General features: G+C 34.7%; 1 protein-coding gene across 10 annotated transcripts in view; it reads right to left on the bottom strand.

Annotated features, from left to right (window-relative positions):
• The window catches only part of STRN (striatin), a 115,385-nt gene that overhangs the window by 29,854 nt on the left and 57,929 nt on the right, over nucleotides 1-27,602 (bottom strand). For 3 of the 10 annotated variants that reach the window (XM_081596233.1, XM_081596234.1, XM_081596239.1), the window contains 7 exons: nucleotides 23,985-24,063; nucleotides 20,671-20,838; nucleotides 18,550-18,685; nucleotides 11,973-12,108; nucleotides 8,536-8,646; nucleotides 5,740-5,883; nucleotides 1,709-1,845 (listed from right to left, as the gene is read on the bottom strand). In XM_081596233.1, coding sequence (XP_081452359.1) covers nucleotides 1,709-1,845; nucleotides 5,740-5,883; nucleotides 8,536-8,646; nucleotides 11,973-12,108; nucleotides 18,550-18,685; nucleotides 20,671-20,838; nucleotides 23,985-24,063 — 911 coding nt within the window. Of the gene's footprint in view, nucleotides 1-1,708; nucleotides 1,846-5,739; nucleotides 5,884-6,345; nucleotides 6,433-8,535; nucleotides 8,647-11,972; nucleotides 12,109-18,549; nucleotides 18,686-20,670; nucleotides 20,839-23,984; nucleotides 24,064-27,602 lie in introns of all 10 variants that reach the window. The other 7 variants (XM_081596230.1, XM_081596231.1, XM_081596235.1 and 4 more) reach the window with 5 other exon arrangements.

Here is a 27,602-nt window from a genome sequence, read left to right as displayed (position 1 = left end):
AATCGGTTCTATTGAGATGGATGAAACTGGAGCGCATTATACAGAGTGAAGTAAGCCAGAAAGAAAAACACCAATATAGTATACTAATGCATATATATGGAATTTGAAAGATGGTAACGATAACCCTATATGCGAGACAGAATAAGAGACACAGATGCATAGAACAGTCTTATGGACTCTGAGGGAGAAGGTGAGGGTGGGACGTTCTGGGAGAATAGCATTGAAACATGTATATTATCATATGTGAAACAGAACACCATTCCAGGTTCGATGCATGAGACAAATGCTCAGGGCTGGGGCAATGGGATGACCCAGAGGGATGGGGTGGGGAGGGAGGTGGGAGGGGGGTCCAGGAAGGGGAACACATGTAAACCCATGGCTGATTCATGTCAATGTATGGCAAAAACTACTACAATATTGTAAAGTAATTAGCCCCCAACTAAAATAAATAAATTTATTTAAAAAATATAAAGTAATGAAAGAGTGTATAAGCTTCAAATAATGGAGAGGGGTGAATGATAAAAAAATAATCAATCCCAATTTAGGCAAAAATAGAAAAACACAGAATAGGTGGCACAAAAGATGGCAGGATTAAGTACAAATATTATTGATTATTTTTAAAAGAAATGGACTAAAAGTTTTCTAATTTTAAAAGGCTGTCAAAGGTTAAAAAATAAAAGCCAGCTAAATGGTGTTTTTAAAAGACATAAATTATAAGGATATAAAAACACTGAAAAGTTTTTTTTTTTTTTTTTTCAAAATCTGTATCACATATGTGGAGAATGAGGTACAAGGAGCCTGTTTAAATTAGGTTATTGTGGTAGATCCAGGTGAAGAAAAATGGACTAGGAGGGGAAGAAAAACAATGTACTATATGGATTTCAGTTGTTGGAGGTAGAACCCAAAAGACTTACTACAGGGCTTAGCATAGAGGGAGAGAGTTTTTGATCTACGGAAAGAGAAGTGAGTGGTGAGGTTCCTCTTTGGAATACTTCCAAGGTTCACTTAGGGATCCATGCTATATCCTCTACATGCCTGCAGCTACACTGTATTCCCCAACGAAGATGATGAAGTATAAAACTGAAAGAATTTTAATGAAGAGATAAGATAGGCTGTAAATACTTTATGAAATAAGCAACTGTTTTTCTGATACCTGATGATGATGAATAATTATAAAAGAACTGTGTTTGAGATTAACTAAATGGATGTGTGCATAAAGGTATAAAGATTCCAATTTTGGTCTAAATCACTGATAGGTCAACCTTAGCATCTGGGAAGTATCTTGCATACACCCTTGTCTAACAACAGCTAAAACTAGTTCTCAGCTGTTGCATTATTGACAATGTATTAAATAAGCAAGATAAATGCTGCCATTAGGCAGGCATGAATTTCAACTAATCACTGGTACCTTAAAACATAAGACAAACCCAATCTTGGTGATAGAAAAAGGAATTCTTTCCCTAACCTAAAACCAATGAATAAGCTCTACTGATTTACAGATTTCAGTAAAACCTATAATTTTAATCTGCATGATGTGAAAAGTATTGTTTATTTTTAAAATATGCTCATATTTTCAAAGTTTGTGATTAAAACTGAAACAAATTCCACACTTGTGAAGAAGTCTTACTATTGTCATCTTTTTCTATAAAATGAACTTTCTATTTTTTAAAAAAAAAATTAACACAACAAAAATAAAACTGCTACTCACATCATAAGTTAATGAATCTGCTTCATTGGCCACTGTAAGGCCTGCCAATTCTCCAAGTCCCAGTTCACTTTCAAGTGCTTCATCTGCTCCCATGATGAATGACTTCCCAGAAGAAGGAGGAAACGTCAGTGCTTCCACTGAAGGGAGAAGACAAAAGAAACATTAAAAAAAAATTCGAAATAGTCAACAATTAATTTCATAAGGGCATATCTACATTTGATTATTTATAAATGCTTTCAAACACAGTAAAATTCAGTATGCAGAAAATCCTGAAGAAGTGCTTGCTTTTTTCCATATTTTAACCATTTAAAGGTATCACCTAATTAGAAAAGTACAACATGAAACAAACTCTCTTTTTCACTATAGAAAAAAATTTATAAATGTATAAAAGTAGATTTTCCTTATTTGCTATTTCATGCTAATTACCCAAGTGATTTCTATCAATTATTAAAGTATGTATAGTAAGTGATTAATTTATTTATTTTAATTGGAGAATAATTACTTTACAATATTGTGATGATTTTTGCCATACATCGACATGAATCAGCCATGGGTACACACGTGTGCCCCCCATCCTGAACCCCCCTCCCAACTCCCTCCCCATCCCATCCCTCTGGGTTGTCCCAGAGCACTGGCTTTGGGTACCCTGCTTCATATGTTGAACTTGCACCGGTCATCTATTTTACATATGGTAATGTACATTAAAACATGTATAGTGATTTTGAACATTGCTGGCTGCATTCAAAATAAAATTGGTTAATTCTATAACCTAAATAATATGGAGAAATCTCAAATGAAAATGGGTCATAATTGTATTAGTAAAAAGCGCCTATATAAGGCAAAGCTAATATGTGTTGTCAGAACTCAAGACTACCTCTGGAGAAGAGGGAAGGGGCAGTGTTTGAAGGCAGCGCCATCAGGACTGCTAGGCCCTGGTGACATTCTGCTTCCTGACCTAGGTAGTGGTGACACGACTGGTTTTGCTTTGAGATAATTCACTGAGCTCATTCCTATGACTTTAGCAGTTTACCGTAGGTATATTATATTTCATTTAAAAATATTTATTTCAAAGGATTTTTTTACTAAAGTGTCCACTGGAACACTTTTTGTAAATGCAAATCATTCTGACAAGCCATCAGAGATCATTCTTTAAGTAGTTTTCTAAAGGTAGTGACTTTATTGATGACAAACATTTATGAGTTGATTAGATGAATTTAGTAGTTTAACTTTGGCTGCTAAAGAAGTTAGTTACCTTTTTTTTTTAAGAAACAAGTCAACTGTACTAATCAATGTATGCAGAGAATAGATTTATGAGATGTTTTTAGTTTCACATTCAGTCATATAATTTTAGATTCAATCATAAATATTGAAGAAATGAAAAGAACACCTATGAACTTTAAAAAATACTAGTGGCAGGAACTCTACTCAAAATCGTTACCAGAACAAAATAGAGTATAAATTGATAAGACATTTTCAAACCACAATACAATAAAGCTGCAATAATAAAAATGGGTTTTACCCAAACATTCCACATATCTTATGAGGGGTTTGAACAACTCTAAACATTTATTAATAAAGAGCAGGAACTGTTTCATTTAGAACAGCAATTTTCATGCCAAAATTTCAACCAAATGATTCACATGAGACTAGGAGATTAGATCTTCAGCCAGGTGTTCTTTTGTTTGTTTTGTTTTCATGTCTAATATTGCCAGAAAACTCGGTTCAGATATGAAGTACAAATGGCTCTCCCCCACCCCCCAAAAAAAAACTAGGGTTTGTGATTTGGTCACTCACATTGCGTGGGCTAATTTAACTAACTGTTCAAGGAACGGCCAAGTAAAATCTGAAAACAAAGGAAGGCAACCAACCACTGCTTCCACACATACCAGTGGCTAAGCCAGCAGACCTAAGGGCCAAAGAGAGAGAGCTCCAATGGGCAAACCATGAACTGACTGCTCTCTAAGAGTCCTTAGAACTTTTGATTAGAGGTCACATTTCTGTTAGTAACTAAATATTACTGGCTCTAATCAGCTTTTACAAAATAATTTAAATATGCCTCAAGTGCAGCACCGCCTTCTGAATAATTATAATAAAAATACAGTAATAAACTTACATAGCACACACAAGCTATGGAAACTTCTTCTGAAACTGGACTGGAGACTGAAAAGCATCAGTCACAGGCAATTAAATCTACAACATATTTCTTAAGTGTCTTTTCTACTTGTGAAAATTCTGTACTGTGGGAGCAGTTCAGTTCAGTTGCTCAGTCGTGTCCGACTCTTCACAACCTCATGAACTGCAGCACGCCAGGCCTCCCTGTCCATCACCAACTCCCAGAGTCCACCCAAATCCATGTCCATTGAGTTGGTGATGCCATCCAACCATCTCATCCTCTGTTGTCCCCTTCTCTTTCTGCCCTCAATCTAGAGATGTAGGACCAATACTACAGATCATAAGTTAGACATTCAACACTTTTGTTCTAAAGGTTCTTAAATTTTTTTTTTAAATTAGGGGCATTTTCTGTGGTTTATATATCCTTTTTTGCATATTTGTCATTTAGAACATATTATGCCTCTATTATTATAATTGGGTTACATGGCAGAAATCAACATAACAGTATAAACCAATTATTTTTCAATTAAGAAAAAAGAATTCTGTAAGATGAAATTTCTGATAAAACTCTTTTGAGATTATTAGAATAAGAGAAAAACTAACTTTCCTTTTTATCCAGACCTGATCTTAGAATAAAGAAAGTTGATTAAAATTCTCACATCTATAGTATCAGCTGAATGAATCTCCTAGTGAGTAACAAACATACCTGTTGAGGCCCCATGATTCACATCTTAATTTAAAAGATACATATCTACATCAAATAAATCGTTCATCCAGAATGTAAAGGTATCATATACGGTTCTTCATTATTTAATGTATGGTAAATGAATTTCCAGTATACTGTAATTAATGCTAATAAATTAGCCATGTGATCAAACAATTTATTGAAAAAGTATTCCAAACACAAAAATCTATCCATCAAGGTCCTGTCAATTTACATTTCTCTAAAACACAACCAAATTTAAAACCAGGAAAGATTAATAATACATGTTTTCTCTGTGACTTTGGTGGTTTTATTCAATAAATAATAATTTGAAGAGACATATCCACTGCAAATAATTATAATATTTAAATTCAAGGCAATTTTTAAAAATAAATTTCAAAATATATTCATTAATCATGAAGATTAATTTTATGTCATTCATGACTTTCAGCTAATGTAAATATATATTTTAAAATCAATTTCCACATATAAGCATTTTATACATTTATAATCAGGAATATCAGAACTTCTATCTAAGAGATGGAAAACTGCATTTATATAACACAAGATTATACTATAAAAAACTGAGAATAATCTAAATATCTAAAAGGGGAATGGTTAAGTATCAAGTCTAAAATAGAATATTTAATTAAAAAATTTTAATCTTAAAATTATAATCATGAATTTATGATTTTATATATATAAATACCACTGAATTCTTCTACATGGTGACTGTAACTCTGTAAAAAGTATGTGCACATAGACAAGGACTGAAAGAGAACAAGGAAATGAGACTAGACTTTCAGGTGCCTTTTTTCTCTTTTTGTCAATGATAAATTGCTTAAACATATGAAAACATTTCTGTGAGTCTCAAAGTAAACATTTACTAACTTTGCATATACTCAGTTTTCTCATTGTTGGAATGGTATTTGAACTACATGGACACACATCAACTACGTGGTTTCTGTGAAGCTGCGGGGAGATATTCTAAACTATAATTTAGACTTGGTTTTAAGTTTATGCATCCTTTTTCAAGTCTTAAAGACTATAGTTATAATCAAACCCCCTTGAATATAAGAAAGCCTACAATGTGGAGTACTATATACATAGTTCAAACATTTGTAGAATAAAATTCTTAGAGAGTCCTCTCTAGTAACTGAATTTAGATAAGTACATCCGAGTGCTTTTTGTGCTCTAGTGTGTCACAAGTACTTGCCTTCATCTGCCCTATTTATTTCATGTTCAGGAAGCCTGGAGCTGCTGGGTCTGGAAGGTGAACCCACAGATGGCTGCAAGGAGGGAAGTTCATCAACATCTCTCAAATTAGCAAGCATATCTTGTAGTTTTGACCTATTGGGCCCTAGCCCCGAAAAGGGAGGGAGAGAACAAAAAAGACAAAACAGAATTATCCAACTGCATCAAAATGGTGCCATAAACCTTATTCACATTTGCCACTATTTACCTTTAAAACTATCATACTATATTAAAGAGTAATCTATTTTCTAAGTTTTCAAGATTTTTAAAAAGGTATATTACTCTTGCAAAATTATGTTTTACATATATTTTTTAAATTAAGCTAATGGAATAATGTCATTATTTGCATGAAAAAATGTTCCTGTGCAATCTGGATCATTAAAAATCATATTATTCTAGAATCCTTGTATACAACTCTAAACACAGATACCACAGACTATGAAGCTTCTGTGTACTAAATTAAACAATCGCATTCTTTTCTGTTTGTTTAAATTAAGCTGCATTCACTGCTTTACATCCTGAAAATATGGTACCCAAGGTGAAGTCTCACACCCTACCAATTACTTACCTGTACTTTGATGCTTCATTCTCCCACATCCCTGTTTTGACTGTTTTATATAGGATAGAGGCTGAAACAGATCTTCAGTTGTTTTTCCTGTTATAAGTTTAATTAAGAATGGGAAAATCTTACCCATAGTCCATTATGGTTTTTTCCTATTTTTAAGCAATTTTAACTACAGCCTAGAAATATATTCTAAGATAGTGTGATTAGAGAACACAATTTGACTGAAAATATTTCTACTAGCCCATATTATAAAGATGCAACCTCTTCCAATGAGAAACAGCTCAATTAAAAAAGATACCTATGATGCTTTATAAATTAATGCTTCATATGTCAATTCAAAGCTTTCCTTCAGTTCTATTTTCATTTTATGTCTTTCAGTTCTGTTTTTATCATGTCTTCTCTTGTTCCCAGACTATCATTTTATCAAGATAACCTAAATTGATGATGATGAAATGTGCTGAACTTCAGTCTTCAGTCCTCTCTTCAGTGAAAAAGATTAGCCTTTCCTACTCAAGAACCATTTTTTCTCACCATACTAAAAAGTTATGTACCATACGCCTGGAACAGTGATCACAATCTTCAGGCTCAGGAAATCCACTAGCTTCTTTTAGCAGGAATACTATTTCAGTCAAATGGTGCAGCTTGAGACCTTAAATGCTAAACTCCAACTACAGCAAAGCCTTGATATTTGATAAGAACCAAATAATAAATAGGTGAATTCTACATAAGTCCTTGATACCTTTTCAATTAAAAGGTCTTTTACGTTTTAAGACATTTATTATTGTAGCATAATGACAAATATATTAACTTTAAGTCAATGTGACAAATAAAACATTCTCCTTGTTTCTTACTCATGACAAAGATTCCTTAAAATTTCAGCTTAAATGGTTTTATCATGGCTATGAAAAGTCATAACAAACCATGTCTCACTATTGCTTGTTAAAATTAAATTGTATCAGTATTTTTAATAAAAAGTAGAAAATATTCTTATGCTTTAATATTAACCTTTCTCATTGTGATTAATATTGAGAAGGCACTAAATGACGTTCTCTCTCAGTTACATAATAGTTGGTACAATACTAATATCAATAAAAGGCCACTGACTTTCTATCCATTAAAGTGAAATACTTGCAAATTCTAAGATATTTTAAATAATGATTTAAACAGTAACTACTAGGTTATAAAAGAATGACTGATTTTTGATAATCCTTAGCATCACTACAAAAAGAGAAAAAGAAAAAGCATATCCCTCTAGTCTTTTGCAATTTTAAATACATGCTTCAATCAAGTTGGATTTTAATCCCATTGTACGCTAATATCCCAAAGGATGAAATTCCTATTGCCATAAAAGGGAGACCCATGTCCATACTGTCAATGAGAGTGGTAGCACAGGAGGTAACTTAACCTTGCTCTCCTAAAAAGGTGGTTAAGATGGTTTTCAGAGATGTGCAAAAGCTTTTGTATTTCTATTTTATATACCTAACTAGATCTATTGTTAAAACTTACTAATAACTTGAATAATATATATATACGATGCACGGGGCTAGAAACTTCATTTTAGTTTCCATTTTTGATGTGGAACACATTTTGTTGGGAAAAGAAAAAACCTAATTGGTAATATTATAAATGACATTGGCCAAAATTTTAAATTAGAAAAATAAGTACTTTAAAAAAGTCATGTCTGACTCTTGACCTGTATAACATATAGTGATGAGAGCAAATGAACTGTGTGTTATGAACACATAGGATATTCAGGGGTAGAAATTAACCTTCTTTCTGTGACCAAGACCTAAAATTGTAAGCAATTATTTTGGTGGCTTGCCAGAGGGTCACACTAGATGAGATTTAAATTATCAACAGTAAAAAATCATTACTGTAATTAAGCACATATATTGAAAAATCAAACTATTGTTATGTTTGAAAACACAGTCCCATACACTCATGATGCTCTGGATTTATTATTGGGATACACTATGGTTCCATAATTATATTCACAGCTTTTTTCTTTTTCAAAGTTCATGATCAAATATCTAACCATTTAATTTCCACCCCTGAGGAGCAAGTGAAAAGGAAAGAGATCAGGAGAAGGAAAAAAAAAGAGTAAGTAAGTTTTAGGAAAACACTGGAAAAAAAAATTGGGGAATATGAAAGAGGTAAGATTTATGATGTACAGATACAATGTTTTCCACTTACTCTTCACCCCCTTTTTCCCCTTTCTCTCCTTTTTGTATTGTTCCTTGAGCTTGGTAATTACTCCCTGGTCCACATTCCAAGCTTCAGGCATGAGACACTGGTCTTCCTTTTCTAAACAGAGTGAAACAAATGAAACAGCCTTTTTCAATAAGATATTGAACATTCAAAGTCAATTCACTGTTATGTCAATGAATGACATAACAACCATCTTCTTCATAGTATTACCAACTTTAAAGTTATTATTTATTCATCAGATACATGTCACAAGAAATACAATATCCAAGAAACAGTAGTCAATTCTATTTTCTTGGTAATAATATTAAATTTCCCTTGAAACAGACATAGAAAAAAAAATGCAACATTTGAGTGACTTTTAGTAAATTAAGCCTCACAAGTCTACAATCAAGAAACCCTCATTTTCAGACTGTGATTAGGATTGACTCACAAAAAAACATTTCTTACTAATTTATGTAATGAAAGAAGATTATTAAGCATTTGTACAAAATAGTCTTCAGCAATCTTTTCATTTCAAAAACTGTATTTCTGGCATGTGTTTATCAGCAAATGATCATTTTTATTTTACAGGCTTTATAAATAGCACTTTGCAAACTTATTAATCAAACTGGCATTCAATACTTAAAATGATTTAAGTGACCTGTTAATTTATAAATATTTAAAGCTGGAAACTGAGCTTCTAAGAAAAAAGAAATTCCACCATTAATTTTCACTATTTCAGGAGTAGAAAATTTAAAAAGCAAATATCTTACGTATTTTATACTTACTATAAAATAAATTACTATATACATATAACATTATGTAAGTGTTAGCTCAGAACTCTCACCAGAACTCAAGACATATATCCACTTGCTTACTCTGTATTTCCATTAGGAACTCTAATCACAAACCAAACACACAAAACCAAACTCCCAATCTTTCCTATCCAATCTCTTCCATCTACAGGGTTCCCCATCTTATTTGAAGGCCCTATCAATAACCTCAGATATGCAGATGACACCAGCCTTATGAAAGAAAGTGAAGAAGAACTAAAAACCCTCTTGATGAAAGTGAAAGAGGTGAGTGAAAAAGTTGGCTTAAAGCTCAACATTCAGAAAACTAAGATCATGGCATCCGGTCCCATCACTTCATGGCAAAAAGATGGGGAAACAGTGGCTGACTTTATTTTTCTGGGCTCCAAAATCACTGCAGATGGTGATTGCAGCCATGAAATTAAAAGATGCTTACTCCTTGGAAGGAAAGTTATGACCAACCTAGACAGCATATTAAAAAGCAGATACATTACTTTGTCAACAAAGGTCCATCTAGTCAAGGCTATGGTTTTTCCAGTAGTCATGTATGGATGTGAGAGTTGGACTATAAAGAAAGCTGAGCACCGAAGAATTGATGCTTTTGAACTGTGGTGTTGGAGAAGACTCTTGAGAGTCCCATGGACTGCAAGGAGACCCAACCAGTCCATCATAAAGGAAATCAGTCCTGAGTGTTCTTTGGAAGGACTGATGTTGAAGCTGAAACTCCAATATTTTGGCCACCTGATGCGAAGAGCTGACTCATTTGAAAAGACCCTGATGTTGGGAAAGATTGAAGGCGGGAGTAGAAGGGGACGAGAGAGGATGAGATGGTTAGATGGCATCACCGACTCAATGGACATGAGTTTGGGTAAACTCCGGGAGAGTTGGTGATGGACAGGGAGGCCTGGCGTGCTGCAGTTCATGGGGTCGCAATGAGTCGGACATGACTGAACGACTGAACTGAACTAAACTTTCATTTGATCAGACCAAAAACCTCCCTTTTTTCCAAACCCCACAACAACTATTTCAGGAAATATTGTTTCTCTACCTTTAAAACACATCCAGAATCTGACCACTCCTCAGCATATCCACTACTTCTCTGACCTGTTTCTTGCTAGAATTACAGCAAATGTTTTCCCCACTCCACTTCAAGTCTACTGCCAACACTAATTGCCCTGGGTAGTCTATTCTCAACACAGCAGTCAAAGTGATGCTTTCAAACAAAAGCTGGATCATGTCACCCTTCTGGCTCAACTGTCCCATGGTTCTCCATCTCACCAGTGGTCTACACAGCTCCACTTGATTCAGTCACTTCCTACTACATTCCCCTCATTATCATTCTGCTCCAGCCACCCTAGCTTCCTTGAATTCCTCAAACATACCTGGATTACAGCTATCTTAGGGCATATGTTCTAGTTTTCTTCTTCTTGAACACTCTTTCCCTGGATACCATGTGGCTAACTCTCTCATCCATGCTGTCTCTCATTCAAATGTTACCCTCTCAATGCACCTTCCATAATCAATCTATCTTATATTGTAACCTACCCACTCCACCCCACCCTGTCCCCAGCACTCTCCATCCTACTTACTCTGTTCTACTTTTCCTATTTCCCATTGCATTTATCACATTCTGACTTACTGTATCATTTACCATGTTTATCTCTTACTGCCTACATCCTCTTAGTAGAATGTAGGCCCACAGGGGTAGGGGTCTTCATCTAGAAGACTTGGCACAAAGAAGGCACGTAATCAGTATTTGTTGAATGATTGAAATAAGCCAAAATGAACCAGAATAATCAGAAATCTGTCTATTTTTAACAAGTTTCAGTCCACAGTTTAAAAAACAGATCACTGGGTCTCTGAACATAAAAGCTCAACACTTTTATTCTACTATCAATAGTAGAAAGTCTTCTTTTTTCAGAAAAATCTAACAATCAAAAATGTAGATTTTCATCAATTACATCTCGATAATAAATTAAACTGAGTTAGATTTTAGATCCTAGAATGCCTTTAGCTTTTTAAAGTAAAAATTTAGCTATATCATACTCTTAACACCATACTGATAACAACAGTAACAGAAGATCATAGGAGAACTGTGGTAAACCAGAAGATGCCAGAGATGAGATTTCTAAGTCCTTTACAAGGACTTTCCTGGTAGTCCAGTGTTAAGACTTTGTACTTCTACTTCAAGGAACACAGGTTTGATACCTGGTCAGGGAACTAAGATCCCATATGCCATGCAGCATGGCCAAAAAAAACAAAGAAAGAAAAGAAAAAATAATGAGATCTTCTACTATGTTCTCATACTCAGTTTCCACAAAATCTAGATTTGCAAGTTCTACTGTTTAGGCAGAAAACAGAGAACATTCTATAAATTCAAATTATTTTCATACTATACCACTTATGTTTAAAAAAAAAAAGATGAGGAAGGTAAATAGCTGTACAATCTTCTTTAAACACACAGACACACATCCTAGAAAAAAGGTTATGATAGTAAAAAGTCCATAGAATGTCCAACATTTCAATATTGTAAGAGATTTAAAGTGTTCTTCAAGATGCCGCTTTCCTAGTAAAATATTAGTTTTGTTCATTTACATAACATCTCTGGTTGGATCCAGAATTCTTCCTTACCCCAGTCTGTCCCATCACCTGCGTTTCTGGAATCACTGTCTCCTTCTTCTGATGTAACCAAGAAGTCAAACTCCTTTAGAGCTTCTTTTGTATCTCGATCTTCACTGCTATCGGGCAATACTTTCTTCCTAACAATCTAATGATAAAAAGCATGCTCAATTAAAATATTGGAATATATTATGTAATTAATTTAAATAAAGAAGACAATATCCCTTTACCCTTGAATGAGAAAACCCAATTATTATTTTCTTCAGAAAATACATCTTTGTTGTGTCAAGTAACTGTGATACCTATCCAATTCAGTAGAAAACACAGATATCATTTTAAGATTTTATGTATATTAAACATTTTAAAGCAGTAATTTAAACTTTGTTCAATGATGGCTTCTTTTAAATAAACAAAGGAATCACATATTGAAAACACTGGAATATAACACATGCATTTATATTACAGCAGATGAAAAATGTCCTTGACATACTGTATTATGAGAACCACAATCAAATCTTACATTTCTGGGATGCAATCTGTACAGTGTGCAGATATTCTAATCTAACCAAAGAAAGAAACACTTCATAAAACATTGCAAGAACTTTTCAGAATATAACCATGATAAATTTTAAGTCTAGTACATCATTCCCTCACAAAACCTAAAATCACAAAAACCACAAACTCAGAAATGCATGCCACAACACTGAGAAAGTATTCCGTCGGAGGGAGTGGTGGAGGGAGAACTCTTCCCATTATTATTTCCACTGTCCCAAGCTTCCATCAATTTCCTCTAATAACTGTCTATATATTCAAATTTTTCTTAAAATATCGATCTTTCAGAGATATACATAACTTAGATTTAATAACAAATCTAACAAGGACCATTACGTCTCATTTTTATATATTTAGAAATATCTCTGGAATCATAAGGTGAAAAAGTTAATCATGAGAAAAGAGAAGGAGATAGAAAGGAGGAAAATTATCCAGAGTGTAATGCAAAGAACAATCAAACTTCAATATAGGACAAAGAGCCAGAAAGGACAATGAACATATGTGTCTTTTCTAAGAAAATGCACTATTAATAGCCTGAACACAACCATCAGCTACTAAGAGCTTTGTGCTTCTGTTATTTTCTTAGTTTAATTTATTTAACAATTTTTAATTAAGGAAATAAAGTGACATTTAAAAAACCTCTTTGTTCTACTAAACATTTTAATAGAATAATTTTCAGCCATTCTCTCGCTATATACATAGCACTGCAATCAATCTTTTTTTTTATATATACATATTTATTTATTTGGCAGTGCCAGGCCTTAGTTGTAGCATGTGGGGTCTAGTTCCATGACCAGGGATTGAACCCAGGTGCCTCTGCATTGGAAGCCTGGAGTCTTAGCCACTGGACCACCAGGGAGTCCCTGCAATCAATCTTTTAAGTCCTGCTTACACATTGCTACATAGAGTTAGATTTTTTAAGTCTTTTGCCATGGAGTTATTATACTGCAGCTGTGAAAATTAATGCATCACAAAAATTAGCAAAACTAATACAAAACTATTATAAAGAAACCAATTATTTATTTTGAAATATTTTTCTAAAAGAAAACTAGAAGAATCTTTGGATCCAGCATTTAAATAGAATTAAATATGTTTACATTAGCTGTGCCTTCATGGCTTGGTCACAGAATTGTCATAATCAGCACTAACTGGAAGTCAGGATATTTATGAAATTGATTCTTTAAAAAGAAATCAGTTTACAGTTAGGAATTTCTATTAAGACTATTTTTTTTTGCTAAGTCGCTTCAGTCGTGTCCGACTCTGTGTGACCCCATAGACGGCAGCCCACCAAGCTCTGCCATCCCTGGGATTCTCCAGGCAAGAATACTGGAGTGGGTTGCCATTTCCTTCTCCAGTGCATGAAAGGGAAAAGTGAAAGTGAAGTCGCTCAGTCATGTCCGACTCTCAGCGACCCCATGGACTGTAGCCTACCAGGCTCCTCCGTCCATGGGATTTTCCAGGCAAGAGTACTGGAGTGGGGTGCCATTGTCTTCTCCGATTAAGACCATACTTGATAGGAATAAACAGCTTATAGATTTTTTAATATTTAACTAACATAATGACTAACAACAAAACTTAAAGCATCATAGTTATTATTTAACCACTGAGCTACAAGTAAAGTACTTTGACAGAAAAATAATATCTCAGTGCAATCATCCCATAGAAATCACAACTCAGCATAAAATTTCCAAATGATTAGGACAGAGAAAAGTTATCATACAAGTTTTGGCATTTTATTTTACTACAGTCAGTTGAAACACATGTGATTACTACTTGTTTGAATAATAAAAAGAGGGAGTAACTTCTTCAAGTTCAAGTTACATCCACGGCAGGGCTGTATTAGGAAGCACAACACTACGGAATAGTGGCCCAAGGAAACATTAATCTGGAAATAGTAAGTTGAGAGTCTCTGATGGAAGCAGAGGACTTGAATAGAAAAGACAAGTTACACTTAGAAAGAAAGCACTTTACAGTTAAACGTATCATTTTCAAACGTAGTGTCTTGTTTATTCCTCACAAAATTCTCTGCGGTTAAGATGAGTACTTGTTATAAGCCCAATTTTACAAACTAAAAAACTAAGAATGAAGGGTTAAAAAGCACAGATAATTGGTGACAGAACTGAGACTTCAGCCCCAGGCCTTGAGTCTAGGTCCAGGCTGCTTTATTTATCCTTCCTTCCTTCCTTTCCTCCTCCCTCTTCTTAAATAAAGGTGAAGGAGGAAATGTGAACACTCTCTTAAAGCAAAGCATGCTCTTGTCTCTTACTTTAAATAAAGCAGAAGGAGGAGGAGGAGGAGGAAGAAAGAGAAGGAGAAGAGGGAAAGAGAGATAAGAGAGGAGAGAGGTTAAAAAGGGGGAGACTGGCACGAAAACAGAAATATAGACCAATGGAAGAAGATAGAAAGCCCAGAAATAAACCCATGCACCTATGGGTACCTTATTTTTGACAAAGGAGGCAAGAGTATACAATGGGGCAAATACAGGCTCTTCAATAAATGGTGCTGGGAAAATTGGACAGTTACATGTAAAAGAATGAAATTAGAACACTCCTAACACTATTCACAAAGATAGACTCGAAATGGATTAAAGACCTAAATTTAAGACCAGAAACTATAAAACTCTTAGAGGAAAACATAGGCAGATCACTCGATGACATAAATCAAAACAAGATCCTGTATGACCCACCTCCTAGAGTAATGGAAATAAAAACAAAAGTAAACAAGTGGGATCTGATTAAACTTAAAAGCTTTTGCACAGCAAAGGAAACTATAAGCAAGGTGAAAAGACAACTCTCAGAATGGAAGAAAATAATAGCAAATGAAACAACTGACAAAGGATTAATTTCCAAAATACACAAGCAGCTCATACAACTCAATGCCAGAAAAACAAACAACCCAACCAAAAAGTGGGAAAAAGACCTAAACAGACATTTCTCTAAGATGGCTAACAAACACATGAAAAGATGCTCAACATCGCTCATTATTAGAGAAATGCAAATCAAAACTACAATGAGATATCACCCCACACTGGTCAGAATGGCCATCATCAAAAAGTCTACAAACAATAAATGCTGGAAAGAGTGTGGAGAAAAGGGAACACTCTTGCACTGTTGGTGGGAATGTAAATCGATATAGCCACTATGGAAGACGGTACGGAGATTACTTAAAACACTAGGAATAAAACCACCATATGTGGAGAAGGAAATGGCAACCCACTCTAGTATTCTTGCCTAGAGAATCCCAGGGACGGCGGAGCCTGGTGGGCTGCCGTCTGTGGGGTCGCACAGAGTCGGACACGACTGAAGCGACTCAGCAGCATATTGTCTTTTCAATAAAATAGAGAAAACATCAGACACGCTCTCTTAAACATAAGAATAAACATAACCACAAGTCAATGAAAAAAAAAAAAACCACCATATGACCCAGCAATTCCACTCCTAGGGATATACCCTGAGGAAAGCAAAATTGAAAGAGACACACGTACCCCATTGTTCACTGCAGCACTACTTACAATAGGTAGAACATGGAAGCAATCTAGATGTCCATCGACAGATGAATGGATAAAGAAGTTGTGGTACATATACACAATGAAATATTACTCAGCCATAAAAAAGAATGCATTTAAGTAGTTCTAATGAGGTGGAAAAGGTCAGTTTTCATTCCAATCGCAAAGAAAGGCAATGCCAAAGAATGCTCAAACTACTGCACAATTGCACTCATCTCACACGCTAGGTAAGTAATGCTCAAAATTCTCCAAGCCAGGCTTCAGCAATACGTGAACCATGAACTTCCAGATGTTCAAGCTGGTTTTAGAAAAGGCAGAGGAATCAGAGATCAAATTGCCGACATCTGCTGGATCATCGAAAAAGCAAGAGAGTTCCAGAAAAACATCTATTTCTGCTTTACTGACTACGCCAAAGCCTTTGACTGTGTGGATCACAATAAACTGTGGAAAATTCTGAAAGAGATGGGAATACCAGACCATCTGACCTGTCTCTTGAGAAACCTGTATGCAGGTCAGGAAACAACAGTTAAAACTGGACATGGAACAACAGACTGGTTCCAAATAGGAAAAGGAGTACGTCAAGGCTGTATATTGTCACCCTGCTTATTTAACTTATATGCAGAGTACATCATGAGAAACGCTGGGCTGGAAGAAGCACAAGCTGGAATTAAAATTGCCAGGAGAAATATCAATAACCTCAGATAGGCAGATGACACCACCCTTCTGGCAGAAAGTGAAGAAGAACTAAAGAGCCTCTTGATGAAAGTGAAAGAGGAGAGTGAAAAAGTTAGCTTAAAGCTCAACGTTCAGAAAACTAAGATCATGGCATCTGGTCCCATCACTTCATGGGAAATAGATGGGGAAACAGTGGAAACAGTGTCAGACTTTATTTTTTTGGGCTCCAAAATCACTGCTGATGGCGATTGCAGCCATGAAATTAAAACACGCTTACTCCTTGGAAGGAAGGTTATGGCCAACCTAGATAGTATATTTAAAAGCAGAGACATTACTTTGCCAACAAAGGTCTGTCTAGTCAAGGCTATGGTTTCTCCAGTGGTCATGTATGGAAGTAAGAGTTGGACGGTGAAGAAAGCTGAGCGCCGCAGAATTGATGCTTTTGAACTGTGGTGTTGGAGAAGACTCTTGAGAGTCCCTTGGACTGCAAGGAGATCCAACCAGTCCATCCTAAAGGAGATCAGTCCTGGGTGTTCATTGGAAGGACTGATGTTGAAGCTGAAACTCCAATAACTTGGCCACCTCATGCGAAGAGTTGACTCATTGAAAAGACCCTAATACTGGGAAGGATTGGGGGCAGGAGGAGAAGGGGACGACAGAGGATGAGATGACTGGGTGGCATCACTGACTCGATGGACATGGGTTTGGGTAGACTCCGGGAGTTGGTGATAGACAGAGGCCTGGCGTGCTGCGATTCATGGGGTCGCAAAGAGTCAGACACGACTGAGCGACTGAACTGAACTGAACTGAATGAGGTGGATGAACCTAGAACCTATTATACAGAGTGAAGTGAGTCAGAAAGAGAAAGATGAATACTGTATTCTAATGCATGTATGTGGAATCTAGAAAAATGGTACTGAAGAATTTATTTACAGGTCAACAGTGGAGAAACAGACACAGAGACTAGACTTATGACATGGGGAGAGGGGAGGAGAGGGTGAGATGTATGAAAAGAATAACATGGAAACTTACATTACCATATGTAAAATAAATAGCCAAAGGAATTTGCTCTATGACTCAGGAAACTCAAACAGGGGCTCTGTATCAACCTAGAGGGGTGGGATGGGGAGGGAGATGGGAGGGAGTTTCAAAAGGGAGGGGATATATATATACCTATGGCTGATTCATGTTGAGGTTTAACAGAAAACAGCAAAATTCTGTAAAGCAATTATCCGTCAACAAAAAATAAAATAATTTTTTAAAAAAGGGGGAAGGAGAGAGGTTAAAAAGAAGGGAACAGAATAAAGAAGGGACGAGAAGGGAGATGCAACAATTTAGATGTACATCTTATTCCAGGACTCTACCATGGGAAAGTCAATAAACTTACAAAAATCTGAACAAAACCACAGAACAACCCTAAACATGTTTGGAGAAATCTAATGGGAGAGTTCTGAAAATGTGGAGTCCTTGCCTACCAAAGCAACCCTGACATGACAAACAAAAACTGCACCGTTTAGAGCTGATGCCAGTCACCATCAGGCACCATAACGGGTCTGTCAGTTCTATTGTCTTATAGCACCAAAAACAATGCATTGTTATAACACACATTTACCATATTCACTAACCCTATAAAAATGTTGAAATCTTTAATGAATTAACAAAAAGCTAAAGAATGAGGGCCTTGAGGAGAAAACTGCTATACTAAAAATATTCTTAAAGTCAAAACAAAAACTTTCAGATTAAATTTCCCCAAATTTATGGAAAAATAAAAGTTAAGGGTTTAAGTTGAAGGATATGGATTTTTAAAGTATGTGTAATAACTCCTAAAAATGTTTATATCTGAGTTATTCAACTCACCGTTGAAGTATCAATGATGCTTTTCTCTCTTCCATCAATGTCATCATCTTCATCTTCATCACTGAAATCTGCAGCTGCACTTTCAAGGAATTTAAAATTATCCAGCACGGAGGCAGAATCGGTTAACTCGGATTTTCTGGTTTAAAACATATACATCATGCTCAGTTAATTTTTAAAATTCAGCATAAGAATTAATCCATGATATATTGCACTGACTTCTGTTTATACTGAATTATAACCCCCCCCCCAATCACACTAGGATCTGCACTGATTCTTGTCTATTACATTTCCATGGATTTTAACTGGAAAAGCAATATAGGAAGAAACTGGTTACTCTTTTAATACCTTTCAATCATAACTACTACTTAGATTAATGGCAATCTAATACAAAGAACTCCTCCTCCTGATTTAGTATTATTTTGATTCTTAAGCCAAACAATGCATTTCTTTTTGAAATATTTTTATTATCTCTGCCTCTGTTTTTTTCTATCCTTTTTTCTTTCTTCAACTCTTCCTCTTCCATAATTAAGAAAATAACTAGTAAGTACAGAATTTTCTCTGATGCAATCTCATATTTCTAAACAGCTAAAGAGTTGAAAAAAGCAAATGTGTATATAAAGTTTACTAAAAACAGTATTTTAGTTAAACTAATATACTAATACAAAACAATCCTATTGATGAATAAACCCTTAATCTTTGGAAATGATTAACTCTTCAAATATGTGAGATTTTAATTTAGCTCTCTCTCAAGAAATTCATCAATTTCCTAACGACCAGAATAGAATGACTGCTCTCCAGTTCATTAGGAAATGTTTCAGATAACATGACATTTTCCTGAAAAGCGTTTAGCCATAACTATGAACAAAATTCTCAAAACAGGCAAATCTTAAATTTCAAATCTGCTGAGAGCTATGTTTTTGTTCTTTTCTAACCTACCCTCCATCCCTACAGAAGTAAGATTCGGGGTAATACCTTTATCAGTTTCAAAAGACAGGTCAAGGCCAAAACATAAGACAACTAGAGTGGCCTTTCTTAAGCATTTTTATAATAATTTAAACTAATTCATTAGGTGAAAATATAACCAGGATTAATGCCCACACTATGTCTACACAGAGAAACAATCTACATTTTACATTTATGAAAACAAGTTATGTAATCTTAACTATTAATGAGCACATTTAAGAATGCTCCAATGACATTTGTTTACAAGACATATTTTTAAACCTTTACCTAAACCCCATAATTTTAGTTTATGTCCCAAATAACAGAAACTATGTTCTTACTAGAAAATGTACAGAGCTCAACTGATACATTTCTTCCAGCCTAAACATGAGTTAAAATAAAGTAACATCATATTTAAATTTCAAAGAATCTTTGACTTTTTAATTTAAGAATTATGCCAAATTTTTTTTCAATAAAGAAGAATCTCCTTATTAAACTGTTCGCCTTCATTTTAAGCAGAATTCAATATAACTGTATGGTATATGGGCTTCCCTGGTGGCTCAGACAGTACAGAATCTGCCTGTAATGCAGAAGACCTGGGTTTAATCCCTGGGTTGAGAAGATCCTGATCCAAAAAGCAAAATGAAATGTTTCTGCTACTGAATTTTTTCACTTATTCTATCAAGTAGAATATATATATATACTTGAAATAGATATTTTTCAAAATGAAGAGGAGTTACAGCATTATTAGATAAATGAAAATGGCTAAGAAAAGGTTTACATCAAAAGAATTAAGTATTTATATGATTTCTGGGTCACCAAGGATGAAATTTCACTCTTATAGACTTGAAGTGAATTTCCAAATAAGATCTTTTATGAAGGTATAATAGTAAGAGGTGACTGAGCTTCAATGTATTAAAATTTATATTAGATCCATCAATTTCAAGCCAATAAAAATACCTTAAATAAAAATATTCTTAAAATAGTCATAAATGATAACACTAATCCCTGTGTGTATCTTCTACCAAATAAAATTTTAAACTTTTTATTAAACTTTATCATTAAATTACTTCTGTAGCAATACCTAGAAGTGCAAGTATCACACGTGTCACCCATAAGCCAAAAATATTAATAAGAACTAAAACTACAGCCAAGCCACTTTCCAGACAAAATACTTACCCAATCATTGCTGTCTCTTTAACTTCGGCTTCTGAGCCATTTATAACCGAGTCCTGATTTTTGTCATCTTCCCTGTCAATGACATCACTCGAAAAGCCCAACAAAGCTCGCACTCGTTTGGATTTCACATCTAGAATAGTATCTGTGTAACCCACCTCCTGTAGATACCTGCGTGTGAAGAGGATCTTTACAATTCAGACATATTGGAATCAGTACTCTACTACTGGATATCTAAATAAAAACATTTCTTTAAATTGACTGTCTGCATAAGACTGGACAGCACAGTACTATGCTAGTAAGACTCGCTAATAAATAATCTTCCAGCTGCAGATGGAGCTGTCTCTTGCAGTACCAGCCTCTATGGTCACTGAGAAAAACCAAAGAACTATACAATACACCATTCATTTATCGTAAGAAGAAGCTATTCCTTAATATATCTAATAGCACATTCTTTCTTCTAGGCAGGGCTGGAGTAAGCTCACTCTCAGATGCTACTGAATTACTATTTTATAATAGTAATGAGAACAACCAGTAGTCTTTTTACACTTTTGATGTTACAGTATCACTGGATCAACTGAGATCTAGAGAGAATGTTTCTAGCATATATAGCTTCCTACATGACATACAAAACGACGGGATATTCCAAACAAGTCACTTCTACAGAAGGGAAGCTTATCCTGAGACAACTCTGCAATAAAAATAAACCACAGTTCAATTGTAGGATGTGGGATGAGTGAGTGTACAGGGGTGTGTGCGCTGCAGAAAGGAGCAGCACAGAAAAGAAAAAATAGGTTTTGTATGGAGAGTTAAACATGGGTTCAAAGCCCATTTCTTCCACTTTTTTCCTGTGTAGCATTAATTCTTCTGAACTTCAGCTTTCTTTCTCTTCAAGAAACATATCTAGTGCAGTGCTTGGCATACAAAAGGTGCTCAGTATCTATTAACAACAAAAGATGACCAAAAACGACCAAAAGTGCTAGTGGTAGGAACATGAAGAAGGCAAATGTTAATAATAAAGTCATTAATAAATGTAACAGACAACATCAGACATTAAATTATATGTAAATAACAAGTCTATGAAATGAAAGATAAAACAAAGATCAAAAAGATAAGCAGTCTAAGATCAGTTTAAGATCTGGTATTAAGAGTTATTATTGCTCAAAGAGATATCTCATAAAAAGACATGTGACCAAAATGGAGTAAGTAATCTTATCAAGTCAAGGTACTCATTTTCAATCCTATCCAGTATCTATAGAAAGATTTCGATTAAAACTAGTAATCAGTTGATTCTTACAAACAAATACAAAAGAATTATGTTTTGTATTTTTAACAAGTAATATTTGATACATAACTCACTTTAGGAACAAAATCACATTACAAATACTGTTTCAAAAACTACTCATTCCATAAATAAACTGGTTTTACTAAATAGCTGCTTCCTCATTCATTAATATTTAGGTTGGTGCAAAAGTAATTGTGGTTTTGCATTGTTGAACTTTGCCATTTGATATTGGAATACATTCTTAAATAAATGTGGCTATGTTATACATCATTTTAATGTGCATTTCTCACTTTATGGTTTTTTGCTTTAATGACTTAGTACTCGCTGCTTATTTTATATGTATTTTGGACTATGGAAATGATGTTAGACAAAAAGCAAATTCAAGCAATTTTTTAAGTTCAAAATGGGTTGCAAAGCAGCAGAGACAACTCACATCAACAATGCATTTGGCCCAGGAAATTGCTAACAAATGTACAGTGCAATGGTGGTTCAAGAAGTTTTGCAAAGGAGAGGAGAGCCTTGAAGATGAGGAACATAGTGGTCGGCCATTGGAAGTTAACAACAACCAACTGAGAGCAGCCATCGAAGCTGATCCTCTTACAACTACAGGAGAGGTTGCCAAAGAACTCAACTCGAGTTGAGTCATGGTCATTTGGCATTTGAAGCAAATTGGAAAGGTGAAAAAGCTTGATAAATGGGTGCCTCAGAATAGAAAAAGAAAAAAAATTGTCATTTTGAAGTGTCATCGTCTCTTATTCTATGAAACAACAACAAACCATTGCTTGATCAGATTGTGATGTGTGATGAAAAGTGGACTTTATAGGGCAACTGGCCATATTCACCTGACCTCTTGCCAACCAATTACCACTTCTTCAAGCAACTCAACAACTTTTTGCAGGGGAAATGCTTCCTCAACCAGCAGGAGACAGAAAATGCTTTCCAAGAGTTCATCAAATCTCGAGGTATGAATTTTTATGCTACAAGAATAAACAATCTTATTTTTCATTGGTAAAAATGTGTTGATTTTAATGGTTCCTATTTTTATTAATAAAGATATATTTGAGTCTAGTTACAATGATTTAAAATTCATGATCTGAGACCACAATTAGGTCTGCACGAACCTAATAAAATGTCACCTCTGAGAGGCAGGTGAGTCTTTTAAAACTACTTCTTGGATTGCTATCATAACCACTTGTCATTAAAAAAAAAAAAAAAAACAAAATCAGCACTTTAAGAACACTTATTTATTTATAAAAGGAAAATGCACAAACCACATTTAAGACCAAAGTGAAAGCCCACTTATTAAATACTAATGAAGTCTCATTTTCTTCTAACTTTGAGGAGAAAAAAAAAATAGATGAGAAACTTTAATATCCTCTCCCCATTATCAAAAGAAATGACTGGCATGCAATCCACTTTGGAAACAACAGGTTTAGACTATTCACAAGCAAACCCAAAAGAATAAACCAGGTAGCAAATCTCATTTTACTGAGACACAAATCAAAATACCAATTTCAAATGTAATATGGAAGGGTTAGGCACTGAGTTGATCAGCAGGTCTAGCCCCACTGCTTGACATCTGAACCTCAACCCAGCTTTGGTCCCTCTTTATACTCTCAAATTCACATTTTATAGGAGAGACTATATGTTATCATAATATATACAAATTTGGGAAATCCAAGAAGTTCTTCCATCTATTTAAAATAAAGTTTAAAAACATTACATAAAGATATCATGAGTAGACTAATATTAAAGCATATGTATATTCGCGTATAAAAAGTGGAAAGAAAAAAGTAACTTTAAGGGTATAGAATTCTTCAGACTATACATTTAAGCATAGAATAAATTAGAAGCTCTAAACTGTTATCTTTTAATAAAGCTAAAATTATGGAAAGCAAATCTATTCTTGATAATCCTAGTTAATAGTTATTGAAAAATAAATTCCTCCATAGGGTAAAATGTGTTTAATATGAAAAAGGAATAATAATTCAATGAAGTTTTTTCATAGCAAATACTTTCACAGGATACTTACTGTCTGAGTAGTTGCCGACCTTGCTTCCACATTAACTGGCTGTTTTGTTGTGGCTGTACCTCTGTTTCATTACCTTCATCTGGAAAACATTAAATCATAAAAAAACTGATGTAATATACATTAGAGGACATCTCAATTCATTAGAAATAGCCAATAAAAATTTATAAGATTAAGAACACTGCACTGTAAAGTATGTTTTACGTGCATGCTGTGCTCAGTCATGTCCAACTCTTTTCAATCCCATGAACTGAAGCCTGCCAGACTCTGTTCATGCAATTTTCCAGCTCACCTGGAAAACTGTCCTGTTTTAGGACAATTTAAGTTTTAAGCTTAATTTCCATGTGCATGTGGGCTAAGTCACTTCAGTCATGTCTGACTCTTGGCGACCCTATGAACCGCAGACCGCCAGGCTTCTCTGTCCATGAGATTCTCCAGGCAAGAATACTGGAGTGAATTGCCATGACCTCCTCCAGGGATCTTCCCAACAGAGGGATCGAACCTGTGTCTCTTATGTCTCCTGCACTGGCAAGTGGGTTTTTTGGTTTTGTTTTTTTTTTTTTACCACTGATGCCACCTGGCAAACCCTTTAATTTCTATAAGGAAACTCTAAAATAAGTTCATTATTGCTACTAGATTTCCCTGAGAGTTTCAGAACTAAAAATAAAGGCCTTTTCCCCAATTTTTAGGTAACCTGAGAATTTTCCTCTAGGACAAATGAAGTCACATAAGAATTAAATAAAAGTATTATGAAGCACCACATCAGAATGAGAACTAAATGCCCAGGAATGACTGTTTAGAAGGAAGGAAAAAAAAAAAAACAAGCTTGTCTAGTGAAGAATAGATAGATAAAAAATAATCCCAAACCAAACCTATTTCTTTCACCAGTTATTAAATGAAAACCTCAAGCATTCTTTTCTTAAGACATTCTTTAGATGGAAACTTCCTAGGTCCCATATAGCTTAAAATTCATCATATGGTAGAAGCCAAATCTTTCAAGAGGATGATAAAATAAAAAGAGCCTTCTCCTTGATAAGTCTGGACTAAAGAATTTCCAAACTACAGTATGGCTCAACTTTAAAAACATAAAAGAAGTTCACACCTTCCATTAGCCCTTGATCAAACTATAAGAAATTGTGCTCTTCATAGGGTTTTTATTCAAGTGGAGCTATAAGAGAGATTGGGAAATTTTCTTTTATGATATTTGATATAAAACATTTAATGTGTTCCAGATGCTGTGCTAAAAACATATACACTATTCTTTTAATCTTTACAACCTTCAAAGACAGGTATTATTACTATCCCCATTTTAAAGATGAGAAAGATGTTTTGCAGATTAATTGTAAGGTTTCTCAGTTAGAAACACAGCTGTGAATGTTGAAATCATGACTGCATGACTCCAGAGCTCACATGTTTTTCTCCACATGCTATCATTACAATGGCAAGAAATTAGAGAAACATGTAAATGAAAGTAAGAGTTAGATCTTGCATTTTCATTATTCTCTTAAAATAACTAGACCAAGTTCTGTGACATACCAAAGAGAGAGCATGAAAGTAGGGGGGCGGGTGGGGGGTGTTGGGTGGAGATGTATAACGGAGATTAACTCACAAAGGAAGATTACTTTGGGATGACTGCAAAGAGCGTTTACTTGAAAAAGAAAAAAGGAAAGAAAAACAATGTCTAAATAGTAAGGAAAAATAATACATTGTTTCCACGGACCCACACATTCAGGAACTGTGTATATAACATAATATGTTCTAATATATCCACTTCTCAGGTCAAGTGAGTAGCCTGTACTTGCCAAGTAAGAATATCTACACTGGCATTTCAAAAGACCAAAAATTTCAGATGCGAAAGAACTTTTGAAATCATCTAATTTCCCATCAAAATATGCCTAAATCCTTTCTATACCATCCTCAGATACACTCAATTGCCTTTGTCTACTTTGGTAGCTAGAAAGGTGAATTTTACTGTAAATAAATTATACCTTAATAAAAAATAAAACCAAATCAAATAAGAATGCATCCTCACCCTCTTTTAAAAACTGTATTCTTAAGGAATATTACGTAGTCATTAAAAATCATACATTCGAATCAGTTCTAATGAGGTAGATGAAACTGGAGCCTATTATACAGAGTGAAGTAAGCCAGAAAGAAAAACACCAATACAGTATACTAACACATATATATGATATTTAGTTAATCGGTAAAGATAATCCTGTATGTGAGACATCAAAAGAGACACAGATAAATAGAACAGTATTATGGTCTCTATGGGAGAGGGCGAGGGTGGGATGATATGGGAGAATGGCATTGAGGCATGTAAATTATCATATGTGAAACGAATTGCCAGTCCAGGTTCAATGCATGATATAGGGCGCTCGGGGCTGGTGCACTGGGATGACCTGGAGGGATGGGATGGGGAGGGAGGTGGGAGAGGGGTTCTGGCAGGGGAAAACATGTACACCCATGGTGCATTCATGTCAGTGTATGGCAAAACAAATACAATATTGTAAAGTTAAAAAATAGATAAATAAACTAATAAAAAAAAATAAAAATAAAAACTGTATTCTCGTATTGTAATAAAATCTGATCACTGAGTGGTCACTTTATAATATATTAAAATATCAAACCACTATGTTGTATACCTGAGACTAATACAATTATACTCAAAGAAAAAAAGAAAGATCTATCTTGTCTCAGCTAACCCAGCCTATGACAAAAACAGCAAAGTTATGAACTACTGCTTATTATGTCATTCACACTGGATCATGACTAGGCTCCAGATGACTGCAAGGGAACAAATGAAACCTCATGTATAGACTCACCAGTATGTAACATAACCAGTCACAACACTCAGTAGGAATGAAGAGTGTCAAAGATCTACAGGGCTTGAGGAGTCCTTATCTCCTTGGCAATGGATTTGAGGAAACTGCTTACCTTCGTTCTTTTATTAGATTAATGTATGAATTAATGATCTAAGACTATGTCTGTGATCAAGACTTTAACCAAACAAACATAAGACAGGCTCTTTACTCAACATTACCAAATCTATTTTTCACTGACGCAGAGAAATAATCAATGGTATAGCTGTCTATAGAGCAACAAGTTTCAATACCTGCAAATAATTATAAAGACAGAAATACTAATTGTGAATAAATTTCTCAGAAGTGAATTTTCCTTTTTCTGTTTTAAAAAAAAAAAAAAACCTGACTCTCTGGGTCACATGTGGACTTGATTTTCCCAACACTTCCTTATCCAGGCTAAACACTTACTTCTCTCAACGATTAGTAAGTACTCATCAACTATCAGATTCATTCTTACCTTATCAAGTTCCAAAAGTGACATTATATAAAAGTGAGGATTTTAAAGTGGGTAGGAATTCAATTTCTGGGTAATATTAAAAGTATTTGACTGGCATTTCCAGTCAAGTTGGAGTAACAGGGACCCAAGTTACCCTCCTGCCTGAAGCAACTATAAAACAAAATAGAGCATACAATGGTTAAGACACTGAACATCAGACAATGAAGGATAGCAATTCTAAGAAAAAGGAAGCAAACAGGTGAGCCCTATGATTGTTCCAGTTTATTGCCCTGACAGAGTTTCCTGATCATAGCATAG

Source organism: Giraffa tippelskirchi, chromosome 4 (genome assembly GCF_054371585.1).
Source record: "Giraffa tippelskirchi isolate mGirTip1 chromosome 4, T2T-mGirTip1v1.2.pri, whole genome shotgun sequence".
Taxonomy (NCBI): Eukaryota; Metazoa; Chordata; class Mammalia; order Artiodactyla; family Giraffidae; genus Giraffa; species Giraffa tippelskirchi.
This window is presented reverse-complemented; position numbering and strand designations above follow the sequence as displayed.